Raw genomic sequence first — 23,722 nt, 5'->3', positions numbered from 1 at the left:
GGTGCCAGACCCGCGCGGGGGCCCGGCCGGGCCCGGCTGCGCCGCGCTGGGCATGGGGCGGCGTGTCGCCTCCCGGGGCAGGGGCCCGCAGCGCCCGTCCTCGCCCGCGGGGAAACACCGGCTCCTCCTGCCAGGCCTTTGGAGGCGACTGAAGGGAGCCCGCGGGCTGGCCCGGTCTGCAAGCTTGGCCGAGAGGTGGATCCCCCGGGAGTGCTGTGTTAAATCAGGGTGTGCTTGATGGGTGCTGCATGGGAGGCCCAAAATGTGGCGAACTGCGGTGCCCCTCGTTTACAGCCCTCCACGTGTCCCTTCTGCTGAAGGGGGCTGGTTGATGGCAGTGCTCCCTTTTGCAGCCTACACGTAAAAGCAAAGATGCTTCCACTGGAATTTCTGCTCTACCTGTGTGCCACTGACCCCCCAAAGTTATTCCTCATTAGATGTACTTTAGGGCCTGTCAGAGCTGTGTCTCCTGCTTGGGCAGGAGCTGTGAGCCTCTCCAGAAAGTTGTTTTAAAGGTAAGCATGGAAGGGAATTACCTTGCTCTTCCATGCCTTTTTGCCGTAGCAGATTCCCCTCCTTTCTTTGGAATGCTAATTATGTCTGTTCACTGAGATGATCATTGAAAGACTGACCCATCAAGAGACAAATAAATAGGTTGCTTTGCTCTGCATCAAGAAATCAGTGGTCTGATCCAGTTTCTTGTGTGATCACCAGCTCAACAGAGCTGCTGCAGAGGAGCAGGGCTGCCCTGTTCAGTAGCAAGTTGTTCCCGGGTCGGATTAGATTTATTACAGAAATGTGCTGAGGTGGGTCTGGATCAATAAAACCCATCTCCTCCCCAGAGAGAGACAGTCTTGGGGGTAATTTCTTCTCTGGGGGAAAGGAAGGTTGTCACAGCTGATTTATTGGCCCAGTGATGACATAAGGCATCATCATTGTGCAGGTTTTTGGTTCAGATGTACCAAGTGCTTTGTGTTTGAGGAGGAATTTGGGTTTCAAACCCCAGTCCTAGGACGGGGTGATGCAGGAGCAGGCTGTTGGAGTGCAGACCAGAGTGGCAGTCCTCTCCCAGCTGTCCACCCCAGCCTTCGTGTGCTGCTCATTCACTCCTCTTCCATCTCTCCAGTGTATTTTGAGGTAACTGCCACAACACACCATGTAAACAAGGTGCTGAAAACGTGCCCGTTGTTGCCCAGACCGCAGCTCAGCGGTTATAGAAATCTTCCAGGAGACGGAGGAAGCAAGTTCGCTCCTGGGTAAATGCTGTTAAGGCTTTTGCATTGCGGCATCCTTCTCTGTTTGTGTTTTAAAGCAGCTGCACTTGTGTTTGAAAGTTGTCCTTTTGCCGTAATGGAGCTTCAGGGCATTGGAGGCCTGATGGAAGAGGTGATGGTGCAGGAGGTCCAGGTGCCTCCTGACTTACTTTCTCGATAGATTCAGCTCACAATAATTCTGTGTTCTTTACTAACAAGTCTGAGGGAATCAGTCCCTGTTTTGGGCTGACCACGCTTGAGAAGTGTCATTTTAAAGCTTTTTTTTTTTTTCTTTTTTTGCTTGAGGAAGCTTTGGGCTTAAGGCACGTTATGGCTGCATTGTACCTTGTCTGCTTTGGGGTGTAACAGATGTCTTCTGCACTTCTGCTGACAGCAAAATGGATTGCAAAAGCTGGTCAAAGTAGTTTTTTGTTGTTTTTTTTTTTTTCTTAAAAAAAAATCCAACACACTAATAAACTACAACACACAGTCTTGTCTGCTGTAAACCTGCCTGGCAAACAGCAGTTCAGATGTCCAGCTTTTGTTTTTGAGGACGTTATGAGAACCTGCAAAATGTAATTAGCGCTTTCAGTGTTCTTGGGCGAGACAGGGACGGGCAGAGACTGGAGCAAACTTTGGCTGTTGCTTTGGGTTTGTGCTGGTTTTCCACTGCGTGATTTTTTGCTTTCATTGAGGCAGCCCTGTTCCAGGAGGGATAGGCAGCAGCCCTCGCTTTGAAGAGTAATGGAAAACTTGCTGTTAAGAGTTGGAGCATACCTATTTGTTTTCCAATCTATTATATTTCCATTCAGAGCATCAGTGCAGACAGATAGCCAAAGTGTTGCCTGTTTTTGAGCGGTATATTCTGCTGCCTTTAGAGATCGCGGAGCGCTGAATTTAGTCAAAGTGTTGCTTATTTTCCTCTGTTACCTGTCTGCACTGGTGCTCTGAACTGAAATAAAATAGATTGAAAAACAAATTGGTGTGCCCTGGCTCCTAGTACTGGGTTTTACATTATCCTCTGGGAGAGCTGCCTGCTCTGGCCCTCTGGAGCCCCCCAGAGAAAGGTAATGACCCCTCAGCCTCTTTCAGCACTGCGAAGACTGAATTACTTCTGGTGGGAGAGGTAAGAAAATTGAATTGCAGTACGTGATTTTCTGGCTTTCCAATAACCCTCTTTGTAAGGTCATCATCTTAGTAATAGGAAAACAGGAAACTGGTAAACACGCACAAAAAGTATTCAAATTCTGATTTAAGGCTGTCACTGCCCTTAACTCCTTTGAGCTGAAAACGGAAAGTTGCCCATGGCTTGGAGGCTGCTGTGGTACCTGACGGACTGCGGGGCCAGGGAACATGAGAGAATGAATCTCAGCTTTCTGTCCTGCTGCATTTACTGATTTTACGAGTGTTTTAATATGAGCCTTTGAGTAAAGTGCAAAATGTGTAGAGGTGGGTGAGCTCCTCACAGAGGCAGCGAGCCTTCCTGGGCTGCGACCTGCGCTTGCTACAGTGGCCACTTTGGATTTTAGCTCCCTTGAGCAGAAAGCTGAGAGGGTTGTTGGGCTGTTCCTGTGAGACCCCCTGGTCCGCTCCAAAAGAAGTAGCATTTCCTCAAGAGAGAGAAGCTGGATTCTTCCATTTTGCTTATCTCTTTCTGTCCATTTTATTTTTTTCTGCCTGCTTTGTTTTAGCTTTTTAGAGCTTGCGTAGGAACGGCTTGCTTCTGCTTTTGCAGCAGGTACACGGGTGGCTTTCAGTGTCACTGTCTGTCTGTGCACGGCCCTGTGCTGGCAGCAGAGGGAGCACAAGGCTGCGGGTTTGTGCCTTTAAAAAGCTGTGATGGTATTGCTTAATTTCTTGGCAGGGCAGCAATATTCTATTTTATTTTTTTTTTTTTTAATTTCTTTTTTTGAAAGCTAAAAAAAGCCTGCTCCATGTGCATCGCAAGGAAGAATTTCAGGCATGGAACGCATCTCAAGCCGGCCACTGAGATGCTGCTAATCAATGCAGGAAGGAGCTTTTGGCATTATTTTATTAATGCTAGCAGATGTGTTGACCAGCACCTTATAAAACCCTTAATTATGGAAGTGAGGGGCATACAGAATCTTCTTGCTAAGGCCGTGGCAGCATTAAAATTCTTTCTGTGCCTCGTCATGAGCTTTCTGATGGTGTGAGGCTGCGGCAGCCCCATAACTGCACGGGAGGGATGGTCTCATCTGTGCATCGCTGGAACACCTATCTCTGTAGTGTCTAATTGCTAAAGTGCTCAGTCCCAAATTTCAATTATCTTTTGATGAACCTGGTGACGTGGATGGCTTTTGAATCTGTTGAATATAGATCGAAGTAATTATATGAATAATGAAGAGAAGTAATTTAATTTGGAAACTCCTTTTCAATTCTCTAGCTAGAATTGGGTGGTCCTGTTTCCTCCTCCTCGTGAAGAAGAGTTGTTGCCGTCAACATATCCTTTTCGTCTTCTAGTGTAGCTTAAAGAAAAAGACACGATCCCCTCAAAATGTGGAAGTGTATGAGGACAGAAATACCTGGGAAAAGGAAGAAAGAGCTGGAACTGGGCAGTGGAGGGTAATGGTTACTGCAGACCCTTTCTGGACCTCCTGTACTTGTGAGGCTCAGAAGAAGGGGCTTCTTTGCTGAAGTGGGTGACCTGAGAGCAGTCTCGGGTGGTAACTGCTGATGAAGGATGACAGGAAGACATTTATCGACACGTGGTCAAGTAGAGCCTTAGGAATTTTAGGCACTTTTGAAAATTTGGCTCAAATTGATTGACTTCACAGTCTCATTGGAAATCAATGGAATGAAAACTCCTGAGCCACCTCCGCGCTCTCCCTGGGAAGGTGGCAGGACCAGGCTCAAGGTGTTGCGCAGCTGAGACGAGCAAGTACCTCTGTCTCCTTTTCCCCCGCTTCTGACTCACATGAGCTGGTATTTGGAAGAGGGCAGCGCTTGTGTGGCTCAGGTGTCAGAAGTCCCAGAAGCCGCCCACTTAAACCACGTCTTACCTGGAGTTTGAAATTTGTAAGAAGGGTGCAGAGAAACAGCTTTAAGCTGAAAAAGTAACAAATGGCTTTTTCTTACCAGTGGTGCTGGCAGAGGCAGATGGCTCGTGCCCTGTAAGCACTCTTTGCTGCTGTAGTATTAGTTACCTGCTCTCGGAGAGATGCCCAGTCACCCTGCCAGATCTCCTGAAAGCCATCTAGAAGATGGCTGGGAGATAAAGCCAGAGAAATTCAGGTAAGAAACAAGGCGTGTAATTTAACAGTTAGAGTAACTATGGCAGTGGAGGGTGCTCCCCTAAAAATCCATTCTCATCATGACTGGGCACCTTGCTGGAAGAGAAGCTTAAGCCAAACCCCGCTTACTGAGTCTGGAAATCTAGGAGGCAGTGACGAATGAGAAATCACATTGCTGCTGGTGGTCCCTTCTGCCATAAGCTTTGAATAAAAGCCTAAAGCGTGTTCTAAGTAGGGGGCAATTGCCCTGAGGATGGTCTTGGCCATCACCCCTTGTTAAAAAATGTCCATTGTCTTTGGCAGTGCTGGGTCTTTGGGTGTCTATAATTAAAGAAGTAAAATGTGTTTAAACAAATAAGTCTGATCTAATTGCTCAGGACACATTTTCTCTGAGTTGCTGTAATAAAGAAGGGGAGGTGCTGCTGGGCTGCTTAGAGCTTCACTGTTTTGAGCTATCATGGGCAAATATATCTTTTATATTCTTGCCAGGAATAGAGGCGGTGCTGCTGCTTCTTCCAGCTTGCCACAGTGGAAGCGAGAGGTTTTATGCAGAAGGCTATTCATGGCAAAGTGAGCAGACATCTCTTCCAGGACATTGATGTTCCCCGCTTGTCCTTTTGTAGGAAGAGCCACAGCTATTATTATTTAACCAGCAGACCCAATTTCATTCTCAGATCCTGGAAGTCCTTCGGCTCCAGGGAAGGAGTGGGTGGACTAAAACTGCTATTACACTGAGTCTGGCAAAAGGAACGGGTCTTTTTCTTCTCCCACGACCAGCAGCAGCTCCACTGATGGCAGCCTGGTTACTGGTGATTTACAGCGGCGTGGGAGGACAGCAGGGCCTGCATGTTTGATAGGCTGGAAGTGCAGGCAGCCGGCCCTGTGGATCTGGAACGGGCAAAGTAGCAGAGATGAGCTGCAGAGCAGAGCCTGTGGTAACGATGTGCCCAGAGAAGCTTCTGGGAAGCAGGAGGGTGGGTGTCAGCGACTGCTTAGGTTCCCTGTCTTCCAGAAAAGGACCCACCTGCCCTGTGCTCTTTCTTCAAAGGCATTCAGATGGAGAGCATGACACCTCTGCTTTGAGCTGATGTCAGAACCATCTGTCATCTTATCCTCGTGATTGAAAAGCAAGTTACTTCATCTCTAAAGCACAGAGGAGCTCTTGGCTGGGCAGGAGAGCTCCCATGCACAGGTGGTATCCACCAACCAGTTGCTCAGCCGGCTGGAGCTTTGATATGAAGCGATGTCTCTTGTCTTGAAGCCTGTCTCCCACAGCCACCGCAGGCAGTGCCCTGCAGAAGGACAGCCGGGGTCCTGCCTAGGGGCAGGAGGTCCTGCTTCCCACAGAGTCTGAACTCCAGAGGGGCTGCTGCCCTGCAGGAGCGAGACCTCAACCTGCGCCTAGTACCTGCTTGCCAGTGGCGATTTGGTACAAGCTGGGAGTTGCTCCAAGTCTGCTTTTGTGTGAGGCAATGCTTCAAGGTGGTGTATGAGCCTCAGCTCATTAAAGCTCCTGCCCTGATGATAGGCAATATTGCTCCTGTTCTCTACAGGAGTAGGAAGCTGGGTGCAAAGATGTTAAGCAGTTGAAGGTTATGCAAATCGTGTCCATCCAGGTGCTCTTCCTCTGGTACTCACGCTGTTTTGTTTCAGCATCATTGCCAGCACCAGCATTAGGCATCCTAGTGGGTGGACAAGGCAGTAATGTCTTAATCTTGTCTAGTTTAGATAAAAACTCCAGATATCCTGCTGATAAAAATTCTGTTGGCAGATGTCTTATCTGTACTCCCTCCTGCAATGGTGGGGGGAAAAAGTAAAAGGGAGGTTCTGCTAAATGGGATTAGGGCTGTGGACTTCTGCAAGAAATTATAGCTTAGGGGAAAAGCCTTGTAAATCAATGAGTTTGGGCCGTGGTGTGCTGAGAAGGGTGTGCTGAAAGCCCTGGGCTGGGAGCAGACCTCAGTCTCCAACGCTTGCATGCCCCTGCTGAGCTTAGCAGTGATGCAGGGAGAAAATTAACTGGTCCCAAACCACTTTGTGCTTTGCAGGTCAAAACCAACACCTCAGATTCTCCTCTGTGTTTGGAAGATGGTCTGAACAGGTCCCTCTGTGCTGCTTCCCCACCTGCCTTTTTGAAACCGGCTCCTGAATTCAGCATCGGTGCCTGATCTGAAGAACATTCAAACCTTCAGCTCTGACAGGGGCACATCAGGGAGTTTTCTTCTTCCTTTTATAACTCCTGGGACTCAGTACTCGTTTCCAAGCTTTCTGAAGTATTTTTATTTGAGCAGTATCTAGACCCTTCAGCCCTAGTGAGGTAAGTTGCTGAATTTGGGGAGCGTGAGTTCAGAAGGGGCCCCTTCTTGCTGCAACCACTGAACTGCAGCACAGTGAGCTACTAGGAGGTGTAAACTGGAAAGTAATTTTTGCTTACTCTTTCTGTCTGTCTTGCTAGTGTCTGAGCAAAGTGCTAACGAGATCCTTTGTTTTTTCGCTAGCTGGGCTTTGTGGAAGCGGAGTGGAGACCACAGTGAGAGGAGCCCAGGAGCCTCTGGTGCCATGGAGCTTCCTGGTTACAGCAGGCAGCTGCTGCAGCAGCTCTGCGCCCTCTGCAAGGAGCAGCAGTTCTGTGATTGCACCATCTTCATTGGGAACGTTCATTTTAGAGCGCACAAGGTGGTTTTGGCTGCTGCCAGCCTGCTGTTTAAATCCCTGTTGGACAGCACAGACACCATCTCCATTGATGCTTCCGTGGTGACCCCGGAAGAGTTTGGGCTCTTGTTGGAGATGATGTATAGTGGCAAACTCCCACTGGGGAAACACAATTTCACCAAAGTAATCTCTGTGGCAGATAGTCTACAGATGTTTGATGTGGCTGTTAGTTGCAAAAACCTCCTCAGGGACCTCATCAGCTGTTCGGCTCAGGACCCGGTGGTGAGAGGAGTCTCCGGCCAGGCAGCAGACTCATCGGGAAACCATACTGAAGCTGATAATCTGCCTCAGTCTGAAAAACCTGCTGAAGGAAAAACAGATACCCTCATCCCTCAGAGAGTTTCCCCTTCTCCTGTCACTGTAGAAGCAGAAATGGAAGCAGATGTTTCTCCTCCTGGCCAGGAACTTGCCATGAATCACACCTGGGTTCTCCAGGATGCGATGCCGAGTGACTCCAGATCCCTGCGGGAGGATTCAGGCTCTCGCCCTGCTCAGCCTGAGCAGGATGGCAGTGCAGAAGAGGAGCTTTCTGAGCCTCCGGAGGAGAAAGAAGGAGCCAGGCATTTAGGTGAGACTTTATGGGTCTGGGCACGGCATTCACTCTTATTTGCAACTGCTTTGGCTCACGTTTTCCTCTTATGGGGGATCTTTTCCTCTGTGTTTGTTCTTTTTAGTTTGCCCTGGGTTGGGAGCAGTGCCATCATGTAACCCCTTTTTCTGCAGGCGCTTTATTCCTTTGGCACTGTGCGATACTCCCTTTGGCCTTTGCAATTCCTTCATTCTCACCAGAATGCTCACTTTACCAGAACCGGAGTGAGCAAAACTTTCCTTACCCCTGCGTGTGATTGCACCCGACGTACAGCGGGATCTGTGTCAGTGCGGGACGTGAGGTTGGAAGGCAATCTGTGTAACATTAAGTGACCAGAGTTGCCTGCTAATGCTACCTTATCCTTTAAACTCCTGTTCAGCATGGGAGGGAAACGGGGGCTGCACTGGGTTTAAAATAAATGTTCCATTTATAACTGGTGTTAAATAAACTGTTGGTTTTCCCTCCAGGCTGCGTGATATCTTTAGAAGGGAGTCACAGTTCCCCTATTATAACTGATGTGCTGGTTACAAACTGATGCCTTTCAATCACATCATGCTTTCTGTGAATCCCTTCAATTAGCAAATAACTCATCTTGTTTCTCTCACACAGCAGCAGAGAGCAAAAGCTGTAAACTGGATTTCTTTCTTCAATATGAAAGTGTTTTCTCTGAGGCCCTTTCTGATGCCCGAGCTGTGTTGAAAAGACTAGAAGAGTGCAGAGAAATTGGTGCCTCTCAAAAGGAGGTAGGTGTGTTTACTTGGGTAAATGATACAAGTTTTTTCTTCACCCTGCTGAGGGCTAGAATAGTTTGTTCCCTGTTTGGGAAATTGTTTCATGGGCAACTGGGGATCTGGTACCTGGTTGTTTGAAGGGCAAGATGTGCCCAGCTGAGCAACCCCTGGAGAGAAGCATCTGTAAGAGCAAGCTGCTCGTGCACGCAGGTAAAGAATTGTGTGTCCTGCCCTGAAGACATCCTCCTTGTGTTGTAGGAGAGCTCCAGCACTGATTTCTCTCCTCCTGTTTATGGCATTTGCTTTGGGAACTGTATCCACTCGTAAACGCCTGACATATGAGATCCCAAAATAGACTTGCCGAGCCCTAGGTGAGGGCTTGCCGCGGAGCATCTGCTGCGCTCTGTGGATGGCAGGCGGCTTGGGGGGAGCCTCACGGGGGGGGCGACGGGTGCCTCCTCGCAGCACTTCTCCTGGCAATGTGCTGCTTTGAGAGCAGTCATCACTGACGAACGATGCTCCAGTTACTGCTGGAGGGAATATTTGAGTCTGCTGCTTGGTTTATGCTGAAGGATACTCTGGGCTCTGAGCAAGGGTAGCCAGGTCCCAGCTCTCGCGCTGGCCCAAAGCCACCACAGGACCAGCAGGTCCCTGTTGGTGTGACAGTGGGGCAGGAGGACACGGAGCTTGGAGATGATGGTGGCAGTTGGGGTAGGCACTCGTGCTGTTGTGCCATTGCAGGGGCTGCGGAAAAACTTGTGGCCACTTTGGAGTGAGGGTGGGACTGTGCTTCTCCTCACCCCGGCTGTTTCTGATGGAGCGTTTTTCATACCAGGCTGCATGAACCGCCCTGTGTACCTTTTTTGTGTGTGGAAAAATGAGAATGCAACTGTTTTATTGCCGGCTTTTTGGTGCCTCCATGGTGAGCTGACCTTCTGAAGCCGAGAAATACTGTTCCCCAGGTGGGGGGCTGTGATGCTGTCTAGGTTCCCGTGTGCTTGCTGGCTGAGAAGCCGTCTGGATTCAAGTCGCTTGGTCCTTCCAGTACCAGTATGACCGTGGGACATGGGATGTTTTGGCTTTGGTGGCATTCTGCTTTTAAAAATTTTAAAAATTGCTTTCTGAAAGGCAATTAGAAAAAAAACCCAAACCATATGACAGCAGGGAGGAGAACTCCCTTGAGTCAGGGAGTGCAGGTTTCTTTTCTGATAAGCGTTTAAATGTTCTCAAAGGAAAGCACATGCTCCCTGAGCTGCTGCCCCTGCTGATGGTGTTGAGCTTAACATATCTGGGGCTTTAGGAGGGAGATGTGGGTCCTAATCTGTGTTTGTAGTAGCAAGCCCAAGCCTGGCCAGGCTGACAGGTACTGTGAGTACATTGCTTTCAGCATGCCCGTGTGCCCTGAGGAGGATTAGGGGTTTGTATGTTTGATTGTTGCCCTGATCAGAAATATACGTCAGGTTTAAGGTTTTACCTATTCTGCACCTTGGCAACTGCAGCAGAGCCGGGGAGGGTGCTGTGGGATGTGGACGGCACTGCCAGAAGGGATTTGCCAGCTCCGCGGCATTGCCTGTGCCGGCATCCCTTCCCTTGCCTGCCTGCGCTGCCCCCTGGGGCAGAACCACAGCGGCAGAGTGCCCGGGCAGGGCTGCTGCCTCCCTCCAGCTCTAACAGCCCTGTTTGCTATTTTGCAGTAACTGTTATTTCGTGTTTCCTCGGCACCTCCAAGACCCAGCGGGTGAGGTTCTCAGCCCCGTGTCCCAGCCTCTGTGCTCCCAAATGAGCGTTTGCAGTGGGAGCCGAGTGAGAGGTTGTGGAGCTCGGGGACAGTTTGGGTGTCTGACCGCAAAACACCAGCTGGACAGTTTTTCTGCAGCTATAAATAAACGCTGAATAAATGAGAAATGGATTTTCTTTAAGCCTTCACAAAAAATCACTTCTCAGCTGTGACAGGCATGAAAAGTGTCAGCCCCCAGGCAGTGGGGGGGACAGGCTGCAGCCTGGTGTAAGCCAGGGCTCAGCCGGACCTGTCCCTCCCTGAGCTCCCCTTTGGGACAAGCAGGACCTGAGGGACTGGCACTGAGCCTGGGCTCTGTTTCCAGCAAAAGGAAAAGCTTTTTCCCACAAGTGCCTGGTGTTTTCTTCCGGGGAAACACAGTGGTGTGTTTTTAAAGTCACGCTTAAAGTGCAAGTTCAGCTCCAAAGAGCCCAGGCTCGGGGTGCGTAATTATGGCTGAGATTGTGCCAGTGGTAGGCGTCAATGGATTATTTTTTTTCCTCTCTCCTTCCGCCCCCACTTTTTGTATTATTTTGCTAGTTATTTGCTTGAAGTCTCTTAGGTGCCTTGGGGCAAGTAAAAGTTGGTCTGGAACCCACTGGGATGCCATTTCTCTGCACTAAGTGGTGCTGCCAGGCACGCTTACCCTGCCACAGGGGAGATTGCCCACCCCTCCTGTGTGTCCTTCTGCTCAGGAGCCATTTGTGAGTGGCTCGTCCCTAAGGGCAGGCAGTGATATGTTTTGGAGAGCAAAGCATGGGGAAACTGCGGGTGTTGGTGGGGGGTTTGCAGACCTGCCCCTGACACTGAGGCCATCCTGGTGTTGAGGCTGCTCTGGTCTCGGTGGCATTTTGCCCTGGATGTAACCTCTGTATTTCTGTTCCTTTGCTCATGGCTTGTACCCACGTGGGTGCTCTGTTCCCCGCCATGCTCCTGTCTGCTCCCCTCTGCTGTTGCTGCCTTATTTCCTGCTACCTCCAGTGGAGATTTGTTGGGCCGTGGGGTTTTTCCACAAGGAGGTTTTGGTGCAGGGCTTGCTTTTGTGAGAATTGTTGCTTCTCTCTAAGTTTGATGTTATATGTTCTGCTCCCTGGGCTGAAAAATGCAGATGTGTTGCTTTTCTGCGTAGGAGATGTGATTTTGGGGGTTGTTTTTGTTTTAGAGTCTCTGTGTATCTCACATAAACTATTCCTATCTAATTTGGTTCTGGCCTGGATGAAACCTGCTTGGAAATGAGAACAAGACTGAAATTGCAGTAATTTGGGGAAGCGTAGAAGAGCTTTGCTGGTGTCAAGTCTTATCTTCCTGTGCTCTCTTAGAGAAACTCAATTCAAATTATTGCACAGCTCATTTGTTCCCTCTACTGGGTTCAGATGAAGTGGGGGAGCGTTGATTCTCCCACGTAGCATAAATGTCACTGTGCTTGTGGATCATTTCCATTGCCTATAGGCCTGTCCAATTATTGTCGTCCTTCGTTTGCAGCTGCAGGGATTTCTGGATGTGGCAGAAGAAAGAAATTTCCCGTTATCTTCTGCATCCCGATTAGGAGTGATAGGTTGTGCGCATTTTATTTTGTGGTGACCGAGCTGGAGAAGTTTTTTCCCCTTGTTCTGGTGTACTTGAGTGGAGTTTGGGCTGAGCTTTTGTCCCTGTCGTGTGGAGCGAGCCGGGGGTCAGCGTTCTCCACGGAGCCTTCTGGTGCTGGGGTCTGCCTCTACAAACACAGGCTGGAATAAAGAGCACTGCAGATTTCTGAACCAGAAACGGGAACCTAGTTTTTCGTTGATTATTGTGTGCACGGTTATAGCTGCTGGACCTCATGGTGCAGTCACAGCCTACGAGCTTCTCTCTGCTCCGGACGTGTACAGCCAGTCCCTGTGCTGTCCGTGCCACCGGCCCTTGGGGGCAGCGGCTCTGTCTCTGCAGGTTTCTAGGGGTTTTTTTAACATATTTTCTTCACCTTATAGACATGAAAAATTAACCAGTAAAAAACCCAAAGCAGCTTGCGTTCACAGAGGACTGATGATTATGTTTCTCCAAGTTTCCTGGTGGTGCCTCCTTGGTTGCTGGGTGGCCAGTGCAGCTCTCCTTGGGCAATGGAGGTGGCACTGAGGTACTGGCACGGGATTTACCATGTTCAGGGGTGACTCTTGTAACTGAATGTGCCTTGGCTTGTGTAGGAGGGATCTGAAGGGAGCTGGCTGCTTCTGTCACCCAAACCCTGAGGCTTTCAGCCTGTCTCTTGCAGGTCCCTCCCCACCACCCTTTGGGGGCTGCATTCACTCTAAAGCTGCTGCTCAAGGGAGATCACTCAGTAATTGTCACTAAAGTGGCCTTTCGCTGAGATGTGCTGTCATGGTGGGAACAGGAGGGTGGATAAGGCATGAAAATCCATAACCCTACTTGCCTACCTGCAGGAAAGAGGCTAGTGGCCAGCTGGGCTAGTGGCTGCCATGAGCTTCCCTCCCTCTCTGCCCACATCCCTCTTCAGTCTCAGTTACGGGCCATCACACGCTCGGGTGGGATGAGCGTTACTTGCCCATCTGGTTGAGGTCTCTCCGGGTGCCAGGACATCCCTCAGGTTGGCACAACACTTGAGTTCAGCCCAGCCCAGGCTCAGGGTCACTCCCTGCAGGGACAGCCACCAGCTGCTCCTTGAGCATCCCTGTCCCAGCCCAAAAAACCCTTAATCTCATGCTCATGTTGGAGAGGGAGGTGGAGGTCTTGGAGGCTCTGGCTTTCTGGGAGTACTGTGGGTCAGTGTGAGGAGGAGATGAGTGTCTGGCTGGGAGAACACAGCACTGGCTCAGCTCTTGCATGGTTCAGAAGCAGGTTGCGGCTCTGCACGAGCAGACTTGGGCATCTTCCTACCCAAAGCAGCAGGGGATGTCGGAAGGAGCAGGAAATAATAAGGAGCAATGGGGCAGAGCAAGAGATCCTGTGGTGGGACAAAGGGACACAGTAGTGTAGAAATTGATTGTGTTAGGAAAGAAATCTGGAAAAATCTGGAAGATGTGGAGATGATACACAGATAGGTGACCTACCTCCTGCAGTGTTACCTGCAGAGGTTCCTGTTCAGAGCTTGACTGGGGGCTGCCGTGGCTATGGGGAGGTTTGGGATGAACTGGGAGGGCTGTTTTGTGGTGTTTGACCATAGGGGTACTGAGCTACTGAGTCCTGTTTGGGGCCATCAGAAGCGACACCCTCAACTGGGACCCAACTTCTCAGTGGACATTGAACCTATTTGGTGGCGCAGCTCTAGCTTAAGCCAGAGCTGAGTGAGCAGGGTTCCCTGATCTGAGAGCCCAGCTCTGCCTCTGGTCTGGAAGCTGGATGTGCCAACTTGGCTGTGAAGCGTTTGCAAGTGTCTGAGAAAACCGAATGGATCAGGCTGTAACGCCTGGGTGCATGATGACTTAAGTGGAAGCTAGGATTCCTGCTTATATCAATATTTCTCCATCTTTTCCAGGATCTTTGGGAATTGTTAGTGCTTTAAAGTGAGTCTAAAATGCCCGGTGTGCTCTTGCAAAACAATGCTAAAAGGCTGTTGTTCCCACTGAGCAACGTGTCCAAGGAAAGGTCTTCCAGAAGGAGACTATAAATAGCAGAGCTTTTCAGTTTCTGAAAACTCATTTCCATTAGCCAAAGCCATGCACTGAGGCAGGGATGTTGCCTGGAGCTCTGGGTAGCAATGCTGTTCTGATTTTAATTAAAAAAAAATTAAAATAAAAAAAAATTGCGACAATGCAAGATGCTTTCCATCCATATTAGTGAAAACATGTATTTGGCAGGGTGCTGAGCACCTTTAGGATGGTGAGAGTCAAGCTATTTTGTGTTTTACACGATGGTTTTGATCTGGAAGAGGCCAGGCACGCAAACCTTGAGAACAAACATGATCTGGTTATCAAGTCTCATTACAAATTAATGTTTGTGTTAAAAAAATACCTCTAAGCTTGTTCTTCAGCACGTCTGCAGCATTTCCTTTCTTCCTTTATAACAGAGCCCCTTCATGTCCATGTCTCTCTGTTCAGCAGGAAAAACGCCGTGAGCGGGTAAGGGCTGGGACTCCCGCAGCGTCCCTTCTGTGGATACTCTTTGCAATAGGTCACTGCACTGTCACGCTGCCCTAATAGATGAGCATTTACACCTGCCAGGAAAAGCAGGTCCACTGTCCCCTGGTGCGGCCCCAAGCAGTTGCATTCAGTCTTTTTATCCTAGAAATAAAAATGACAATGACAGCAGAGAATGGCCGCTCGCTCTGGCGCGGGGCTGAGCTCTCCACTTCAAAGGTACTTTTATAGCATCCCTGGAGTCTCCAGTAAAGGATGCCTGCTCCGAAAGGCTGGCATCACTCCTGGAGAGCTGGGGAGCCTGTGTCTTCAGGGGCAATATTTACAGCATTAAAGGGCTCCAGGGAGATGGGAGCAAGAGTTACAGCTTATTTCTTTTCCTTTTATTTCCATAACGGTGCAGGCATGTTTGCCTCTGGTTCCTGTTTGGGGTCAATGGAGTGGATTTTGGAGCTCTGGGCGATTGCCAGGTGTGTGAGAACCCACAGCACTCGGGGCTGGCACGTCTCCTCTCCAAATCTTTCTTTAGGAGTCGTGACTCCGTTGCGACTTGAGGATGGGGATTCCTCAAAGTCCCACTTAAAATGCTCTCTGCTTTCCGTGCAAGCGATTTCTCCTTGATCTGCAGTGAAATCTAGAATCCCCTGCCCCAGCCTTGGGCTTCCAAAGTAATGGGGTTTAAATGGTGGTTTATTAAGTTCCTTAGACTTATAGGCATTTGGCTGTTGGGGAAAGAAATGAAGAGAGATGTTTGGTGGTGAAACCAGCTCCAGTGTGTGGGACTGTAAAGGCAAAAGCCGGCAGGGCTTGCTGCCCTCCTCCCGGCACTGGTGGCCACAGACCAGACCAGAAGCTCAGTGCAGGGCCTTGGCTGGTAGCGAGCTCAGCTTGTGTCTGTGTGGGGTTTTTTGTAGGGTTTTTCGTTTGCTCAGGGGACAAAAAAATTAAGCAAAAACCCCAGGATTCTGCTTTTTCTGTTGGTTTATAGAGGACAGTTGACTGGTACTAAAACCATCCCTGCATTTACCTGTCCTGTTGCAGGCTGTGGCTGCCTGTCTGGCAGAGCCAGGGGAACAGTCGGTGTTCGAGAAGCTGCTGAGCAGAGTGAAGGATGCTCAGCCCCTGGATGCTCAGACCCTCGTGTCTCTGCTGAAGCTGTTTCAAGATGTGAACCCCAAGCTGGAGGCAGCTTTGCTGGAGAGAGAAGGGGGCAGAGGAGAAGCCCAGCAGCAAACAGGTAGAGAAGTGGGTGCAACCTCTGGCTTCTTGCCCTAGAGGCAAAGCAGGTCTCCAGAAACCCTGTATCCGTACTTGGATACAGGAGGTTTATCTCATGCTGGCCAAAATCCTGGGGTGTTTCCGTCCAACAGCAGTGGGGCACAGGCAGTGCGGGGCTTTCCCGGTGCTGCCTGGAGGGCTGGATCGATGGGGTGCAGCCAGCCTGGGTCAGGGCACAGCTGAGCCTCAAAACTGAAAGCTCCTTTCTTACTCGAGTTTGACACAAAGCAGTGGCCTCGCAAACCTGGTGTTAACCTCCAGCTTGCTTTATGGCTTTGTGCTCTGTTAGATAAATGAGACGTTTTCCTTTCATAGAGTTTAAAGAGAATAGTAAAGTGGTTTTCCTCTGCTGCTTGTGCTTGGGATGAGCTTTGCTATTCACTTAGATCTTTCAGTCTCACTCGCTTCATGAGCCTGTCAGTTCCTTCAGACTGACTCGTTTCTTCTCTTGTGTTTCTGAATCCCTTCCCCCCAGAGAGCACGGACGAGGGAGAGATGCTGACTGCTCACTTGCTGGGACGCAGGGAGGAGCTGATCCAGACTGTGACACAGCTGAACCCCATCGTAGAGTTCCTGGAGGCGGCAGAAGAGGGATTCCTGTCTGCCTCGGAGAAGCGGGTAAAAAAAATCTGAAATAAGGCAAACTCTGTGGGCAAGGGGTTGTGTGTGTGTGTGTGTGTGTGTGTGTGTGTGTGTGTATGTGTCTGCGAGGCAGTGTCCTACCATGTGGTTTTTCAAGCGATGTGCTGGGCCCCCTCAGCAGTGTCACCTCCCCGTGCACAGCGCACAGCGGACGTGTGTTGTCTCAGGCCCTTCTGTACCGAATGGTGGGAACAGTGAATCTGCGAAGGCAACCTCAAGGGCAGGATGAACTCGCCTGGTGCAGTGACAGACCGCCCTGCAAGCGGGGCCTAGGGCAGAGGAGGCACCTGATCTTCCTCCTGGGCCCTGAAAATGCTTTTTTGTGAGCCCGGAGAAGGCTCTGTCATGGAGTTTGGTTTCAGTAGAACCACTAATACCTCTGTGCTGCCTGTCTGCTGTTACATCCTTGGGTCATTGGCGTACCTTTCAGCTGACTCTCCCACCTCTCTTTTATTTAACTCTTATCACACAGTTGCCTGGAACAGTAGCACAACCACTGACTGATCTTTAAAATTATTTTTTTGATGTGTTGGATGCAGCGGTTGGTGGGGAGGACATTGCTTTCCTGTAAGCGATTGCCTTATGTGTGCTGATTTGTAGAAGCCATAAAGGACAAAATACTGTGTATAACCTGCTTTCCTTTGTGTTTGGGGGCGGGGGCTGCCTATGCCCTGCCTATGCAGCTGAAGCTTGCAGGGTGCCCTGGCACACTGCGTTCAGTCTGCAGCCTGCAGACCTGCTGTCCTAGTTTGTCACATCCCTTAGTTCCCCTGATGCAGGATTATAGCGAGCGGAAAGTGCTGTTGTGCTCGGTGGTGTGAGTGATGTCTGCTTTCTGTCCGAGTGAGCCTGACCAGAGCCATGTCAGATGGGCTGAGAACCTCTGCCCGTCTTGTACGTCCCTCAGTGACGTCTTGCTCACTCGCAGGCAGTCCCTGACCAAGTGTCCCCCATGGACTGTCCCTGGATACAGGCACAGCTCGGTGGGGGAGAAGGTGCCGCTGACAGAGACATCCACCTTGTCCTCACGGACTGGGATGTGACTGGCGGCTGAGGAATTTTCCCCTCCAAATGCAGCGTGGCCAAGCCTGGAATGGGGATGTGAGAGGAGAAGGCAAGGTGGGAATGCAGCAAAGGGCTTGGCATCTGCCAGGGATATTGTGGCTGTCAGCAGGGACCTGCGCAGGGGGGCTGGAGCTGAGTTCCAAGCCATGGAAGCTGCATCAGCAGTGGGGAGATGAGGATGTTTCATATTCGCCTGTTTTATTGCAGTACAACCTTTCTTTAAAGGCTGCACCTTTTCCCTGCACTCTTCTGTCTGTCTTCGTGAAATTAGGTAGTTAAAATGCAGCCATTTTTTGTCTCCCTTCCCATTGGAAAAAAACAATAAACCTAAACCTGTTATACCGTCATAATTCTGCTCCTTGGTCACAGGATACAGCCTTTAATTGCATCATCATATGCAATGATGAGACTCCTGCCTCATTTGGTGAAGGGCTGGTATTATTCAGTATTTCTTTTCATCCTCTTCAGTCACTGTGTGCTCCATTTGCTGCAGAGCCTCCAAACCCTGCTCCCAGTACAAAATCCTGCTCCTCTCTATGGGATCCCTCCGTGCTCTTGTTTTGGCCTGTGGGTTCCCAGCAAATATCAAATGTATTTGGGGAGTCTCCGGCGAGGCTGCACGCAGAGCTGCTTCCTGCTGTGGCACAGGAAAATAAGACAGAAATTGCCAAATGTGGACCAACCTTGGGGGGTTCCCTTTTTTTCACTTTTTTTCAGGCTTGGTTTATTTGTTTTTGTTGTTTTTTTTTTTTTTTTTCCCTCCAGACAAATGGAAAAGGGCTTAATTATTTCAGAAGTTAAATTTATTAAAAGGGTGGGCCTGTGGCATATGTGCAGTTGAGATCTCTGGTGTCTCAGGTGCAGTACTGGGAAAATGAACATGGAATTAGCAGCCACCTCTGAAGGTTTCGTCTTACCTGATTAATCCAGGTTGCGCTAGAGCTCTGGGCTGGCAGAGATAGGATCTAGTTCTCCAAGGATTCATAAAGATGAGGCTTTCCTTTTTCTTCTCACAGTCACTGCCTCGTTAGCTACACACATACTCAGCAAGACAAGCACAAGTTTTACCTGTAACAGCCATTTTTCTACGCAACTGGGTTCTCTCTGTGCTCGGTCCAAGCGATGCATGGAGCAAGTCTGATTTTCTTTGCTCAAAAACCAGCACGTGACGTGTCACGAAGCCCCTTGGTAAATCCGTGTTTGCCTGGGGAACTTTTTACCTAAAATTTCTGGTTTTTGAGTGCTTAACTTTATGGCTTTATTAGTGTTTCTGTAACGTGGGGAGGTAGGGTTGAGGATTTGGGGATGGGTGCAGACTTTCATGAAGGAGGAGCAGGTTCCCTCTTGTGCTCCTCGTCCCGTGACTTAATCATGGCAGAGCTCGGAGTGACCCGTCCACAGGAGAGCCTTGACCCTGGAGTGTCAGAGGAGCTGGTGAAAACACCTGTCCTTTCTTCCTGGCCAGGGTCTCTTCTGGAGGGGACCTGGGCATCTTGAGCTGTGCGTTTCCCTCCCCTCTGGCTCCGGGGCCTGCACGGCCCATGTTCAAACCGAGCTGCTCCAGAGCTCAGACGGGTAGGAGTGACAACAAGGAGCAACCCTAATTGGACGCACGGGGGGATGGAGAGGCTTAAAGGCCTGGGACTTACAGGCTTGAGAGGTGAGCCTGTGTGAACCTCATGAAGTTCAGCCAGGCCAAGTGCAAGGTCCTGCATCTGGGTCATGGCAATCCCAGGCACAAATACAGGTTGGGTGGAGAATGGCTGGAGAGCAGTCCTGAGGAGAAGGACTTGGGGGTGTTGGTGGACGAGAAGCTCAACATGAGCTGGCAACATGCACTGGCAGCCCAGCAAGCCCCCCGCATCCTGGGCTGCATCCCCAGCAGCGTGGCCAGCAGGGCGAGGGGGGGGATTCTACCCCTCTGCTCCCCTCTGGGGAGACCCCACCTGGAGCACTGTGTCCAGCTCTGGAGTCCTCAGCACAAGAAGGACATGGAGCTGTTGGAGTGGGGCCAGAGGAGGCCACGGAGATGCTGGGAGGGCTGGAGCCCCTCTGCTGTGAGGACAGGCTGAGAGAGTTGGGATTGTTCAGCCTGGAGAAGAGAAGGCTCTGGGGAGACCTTTGAGCCCCTTCCAGTCCCTGAAGGGGCTTCAGGAAAGCTGGGGAGGGACTCTGGATGAGGGAGGGGAGCGATGGGATGAGGGGGAAGGTTTTGACACTGAAAGAGGGGAGATTGTGATGAGATCTCAAGAAGTTCTTTGCTGTGAGGGTGGTGAGAGCCTGGCCCAGGTTGCCCAGAGAAGCTGTGGCTGCCCCATCCCTGGAGGGGTTCAAGGCCAGGTTGGAGGAGGCTTGGAGCCACCCTGTCTGGTGGGAGGTGTCCCTGCCCAGGGCAGGGGGTGGCACTGGATGGTCTTAAAGGTCCCTTCCAACCCAAACCATTCTACGATTCTATGGAGAAGTACCATTGCAGAACAGGGGTGTGTTTTCTGACTATTTCACCTTATTGTCAAAAGGCATCTCAAAGTGTCAGTGCTGCATCCCCCGCTGCTGGGGCCATCGCTTCTGCTCCTGTCATCACTCGCTGGGTGGTAGCTTACAGCATGAGCTCCCCAAAAAGATGCTGCTCTTGTGCCCCTTTTTGTGTTCTCCTAAGAGATGACTTCAGACTGAGCAATCCGGAGTCAGCTCAGTGTAGATTAGATGGGAGGTTGTGTCAACAGGTTCACTAACAGAGTTTTGGCTATAAAAGGACAGATTTTTGGAAATGAGAGAAACTAATTAATGAGATCAGCTGCCTGTAAGAGTTCAGGAGGAGCTGTTGGATTAGTTTCTTTTATGTTAAAGATAGGAGAACTGTCTGAAGTTTGCACCCTCGATAAGAGAGGAGAATTTGTATGAGAGGTTTCAGACCTAAACAAATGAAAAATTTGGGAGTACTGGGACCTGCAAGGAATGGCTGAAATGTCCAACGGGCAAAGAAAAGACCTGGGGGTTTTAATTGACAAGCAGCTGAATATGAGCCAGCAGTGTGCCCAGGTGGCCAAGAAAGGCAACAGCATCCTGGCTTGTATTAGAAATGGTGTGACCAGCAGAAGTAGGGAGGTGATTGTCCCCCTGTGCTCAGCACTGGTGAGGCCACACCTGGAGTATCGTGTCCAGTTTTGGGCACCTCAATACAAGAGAGATATGGAGGTGCTGGAGCGGGTGCAGAGGAGGGCAACGAAGCTGGTGAAGGGCCGGGAGAATAAATCTTATGAAGAGCGACTGAGGGAGCTGGGACTGTTTAGTTTGAGGAAGAGGAGGATGAGGGGAGACTTCATCACTCTCTACAACTACTTGAGAGGACACTGTAGAGAGGTTGGTGCTGGTCTCTTCTCACAGGTCATTAGCAATAGAACAAGAGGGAATGGCTTCAAGCTGCAACAGGGTAGGTTTAGACTGGAGATTAGGAAATAATTCTTCACAGAAAGAGTGGTCAGATACTGGAACAGGCTGCCCAGGGAGGGGGTTGAGTCACCATCCCTGAATGTGTTTAAGAGTCGTTTAAATGTGGTGTTGGGGGATATGGTGTAGGGGAGAACTTTGTAGAGTGGGGCTGATGGTTGGACTCGATGATCCCAAGGGTCTTTTCCAACCTGAATGATTCTATGATTCTATTCTATGAAGTGTACTTTAGAGGTATGAAGAGAGTCTTGCAGTACGTTGGGCTGCTGGGCATCCCAGCCTGTGTTGAGACCAGCAACAAATGTTTGTCTGATCAAGTAAAGAAAATGAATAACAAGAAGAAATGACCCTCAAAGTCACGACTGAGCCCAGGGAAAAATCCAGGAGAGATGAGGAAACAGAAATTTCCTGCAGCTGGAGTGAAACCATGGCTCAAAGGGCTTCACGCAGCAGATGTTAGGAGCTGACATGTGGCTGTGAGAGTGACGGCAAGGTTTATTGCTGTATTTGCCAGGTTGAGAGTGGTTTCTACAGTTGCTGACCAGGACAGACATGGGAGAGGGAAGCAGTGATCCAGGCACCAGCTCGGTAGGTGCTGGGACAGGCGGGGGGATGAGTGTAGCTGAAGCAAAGCGTGTGAGCAAAAATATAGGATAAAATGCAGCAAAGGGTGTTCAAGTAAATTGTTTCTGCCTGACCCGGAATCTTTACTTGATGAGATAAAAATGGGGTTTTCTGCCTCAATCTAGACTTGAGCAAAGCATTTGAATTTCATGTGTGGAAATTGTTAAACTAGAGGAAGCGGTGATATTAAAAAAGGCTATATCTTACCAGGACATAATCACAGTCTGCGCTGAAGGCAGGAGTGACAGGTTGGAACAAGGCTACCAGTGGGATTCTTGGCACTTACTTAATATTAACACTAATGTTATTGACAAGACAGTATCAAAGCACGCTGAGCAAAACTTGCTGGTGAGCAAACGCAGGATCTTTTATCCGCAGAGAGGAGGATCTGCAAGAGGGAGAAGAATAATGTGGCTGCAGAACTAAATAGTGAGGGTGGAATGTCATGGCAGTGTAAAGTGAAGGGCCTGCCTTTAGATGCAGTAACAAGAACTAAGAATTGAGACCTCATCTGAAATTTGTGTGCCCTCCCAGTCTTGTTCCAAACTGGGGAATTTTCACTGAAGCAGCGACAGATCTGCAGTCGTAAAATCAGGGGAGTGGGGAAGCTGTTTCACGAGAGGAGCTGCCCTATTTAGACAAATGAAATGAAGACTGAGAGGGAATATGACTGTGCTCTTAGAAAGAAATTGGAGAGGAAGGGCAGGGTAAACGCCTCAAAGAGTTTAGAAGGCTTTTTAAGCTAAAAGATAATGTTGGCACATGAACAAATGGGTATACACTGGCCATGAATAAATTTAAGCTGAAAATTAGAAGAATCAACAGGGGAATGAGACTGTGGAGGAGCTTTCCAACCAAGGGAAAGGGAGCAAAAATGTAACTAGTTTTAGGGCAGATCTCAGTACTTTCCTTAACGGGACTGTGTGGTGCAGTGCTTATGACAGCAGGGAACTGGGCTGGTGACCTGCAGAGTTCCTGCCAGTCCTGCCTTTCAGGTGCTGAGGAACTCAGCGTTTGCAGAGGGGTCAGCCTGGATTTGTCAACTGCCTTTCCCTGGTAGGAGCCCTGTAGGTATTGCACAGGCGTGCTACGGCTTTTCTAGGCTACAGTGAATATGTCTCATGTGGCCTCATCGTAGAAATAATCATTCAATTAATAGGATGCTTATTTAAATAAAGTCTTGTCTTTTTTTTTTTTTCTCTCCATCCCTGTCTTTTGCTGACAAGCAGAAAAATTGGGGAGACAAGGGAAAAGAGACTGCCAATATAAAAAGTATTTGCTAAAAACATTAAATGAAATACTGTTTTGAATCCTATCTTTAAGTCGTTTTTTGTTCCCTTTGAAAAAACGCTTTTTGCTTGTCAGCCACTTCCAAGAGCTAGACGTGGTGGAAGAACCCACCGGCGTAGTTCTCAAGGTGACATGTGTCAGAAATACCTGGGATGTGTTTAGATGTTCCTGTAATTACCCCCACATAACACTTTCCTGTTAATCAAATTAGCGGAAGCAGTGGGTATGGATTTACAGCAGTCCTGTGTGCTGTGATACATATTTCTCTGATCTCTTTTCAGATCCAAGAGTTTGTGGGAAACTCAAGAACAGGTTCTTGGCTGTTTCTTTGTCGCAGGTGGTTTTGGATTGCTGCGGAGGCGGCTCTCAGAGGGAAGCCATAGACACTCTGCTCAGGAAGGTGCATGAAGAGAAAACCCTGAAAGCGGAAAGTTTGGTCAAACTTCTGGGGGCTGTGAAAGCATCATTCCCTGGTCTCCACCTTCTGCTGGACAACTTGGTGGCAACAGCAGATGTCTCTGATGGCAACGGTATGGATACGCTAAACGTCAGGTGCCTGGGGACTCAGTTCAGGGAATTGCTGGGAATTCTGGATGCTTGTCTGGACTTCAGCGTGCTCTTATAATCTTACTTTTGTGTAAGGGAATGGGATGGCCTTTTTCTGCAAACAAACATGGTCTGGGAGCACTGGGGTAGGAGAACAATGCCAGCAAGAAAGCCCCTGATTTGCAATGAGCAATGTTGGGCAGAAGTCTGTTGGACCCCTTCCTGGCCTTTGACACTGTGACAGGGTGGAAACTGGGGTGTCATATCAGGCAAACAGGAAAACGCTTCCCTCCAGTGTCAAATTAATTCTTGGTTTTCAGACACTTAAAAGCAGCAGCATGTGTCTCTGTAATAAATACAACAATTTTCACTTAATAAACCCTTCACGGGTGAAGGCATCTTTACCAAACTCTGGTCCGTTGGTGACTTTAACTCACGGTACTCGCT

General features: G+C 49.5%; 1 protein-coding gene across 2 annotated transcripts in view; it reads left to right on the top strand.

Moving 5' to 3' along the window:
- The first annotated feature begins 7,063 nt into the window (after window positions 1-7,063).
- The window catches only part of ZBTB40 (zinc finger and BTB domain containing 40), a 37,694-nt gene continuing 21,035 nt past the window's right edge, over window positions 7,064-23,722 (top strand). The window contains exons 1-5 of one of the 2 annotated variants that reach the window (XM_074161681.1): window positions 7,064-7,724; window positions 8,418-8,548; window positions 15,425-15,620; window positions 16,137-16,279; window positions 23,067-23,259. In XM_074161681.1, coding sequence (XP_074017782.1) covers window positions 7,064-7,724; window positions 8,418-8,548; window positions 15,425-15,620; window positions 16,137-16,279; window positions 23,067-23,259 — 1,324 coding nt within the window. Of the gene's footprint in view, window positions 7,785-8,414; window positions 8,549-15,424; window positions 15,621-16,136; window positions 16,280-23,066; window positions 23,260-23,722 lie in introns of both variants that reach the window. The other variant, XM_074161680.1, reaches the window with a different exon arrangement.

Source organism: Numenius arquata, chromosome 20 (assembly GCF_964106895.1).
Source record: "Numenius arquata chromosome 20, bNumArq3.hap1.1, whole genome shotgun sequence".
Taxonomy (NCBI): domain Eukaryota; kingdom Metazoa; phylum Chordata; class Aves; order Charadriiformes; family Scolopacidae; genus Numenius; species Numenius arquata.
This window is presented reverse-complemented; position numbering and strand designations above follow the sequence as displayed.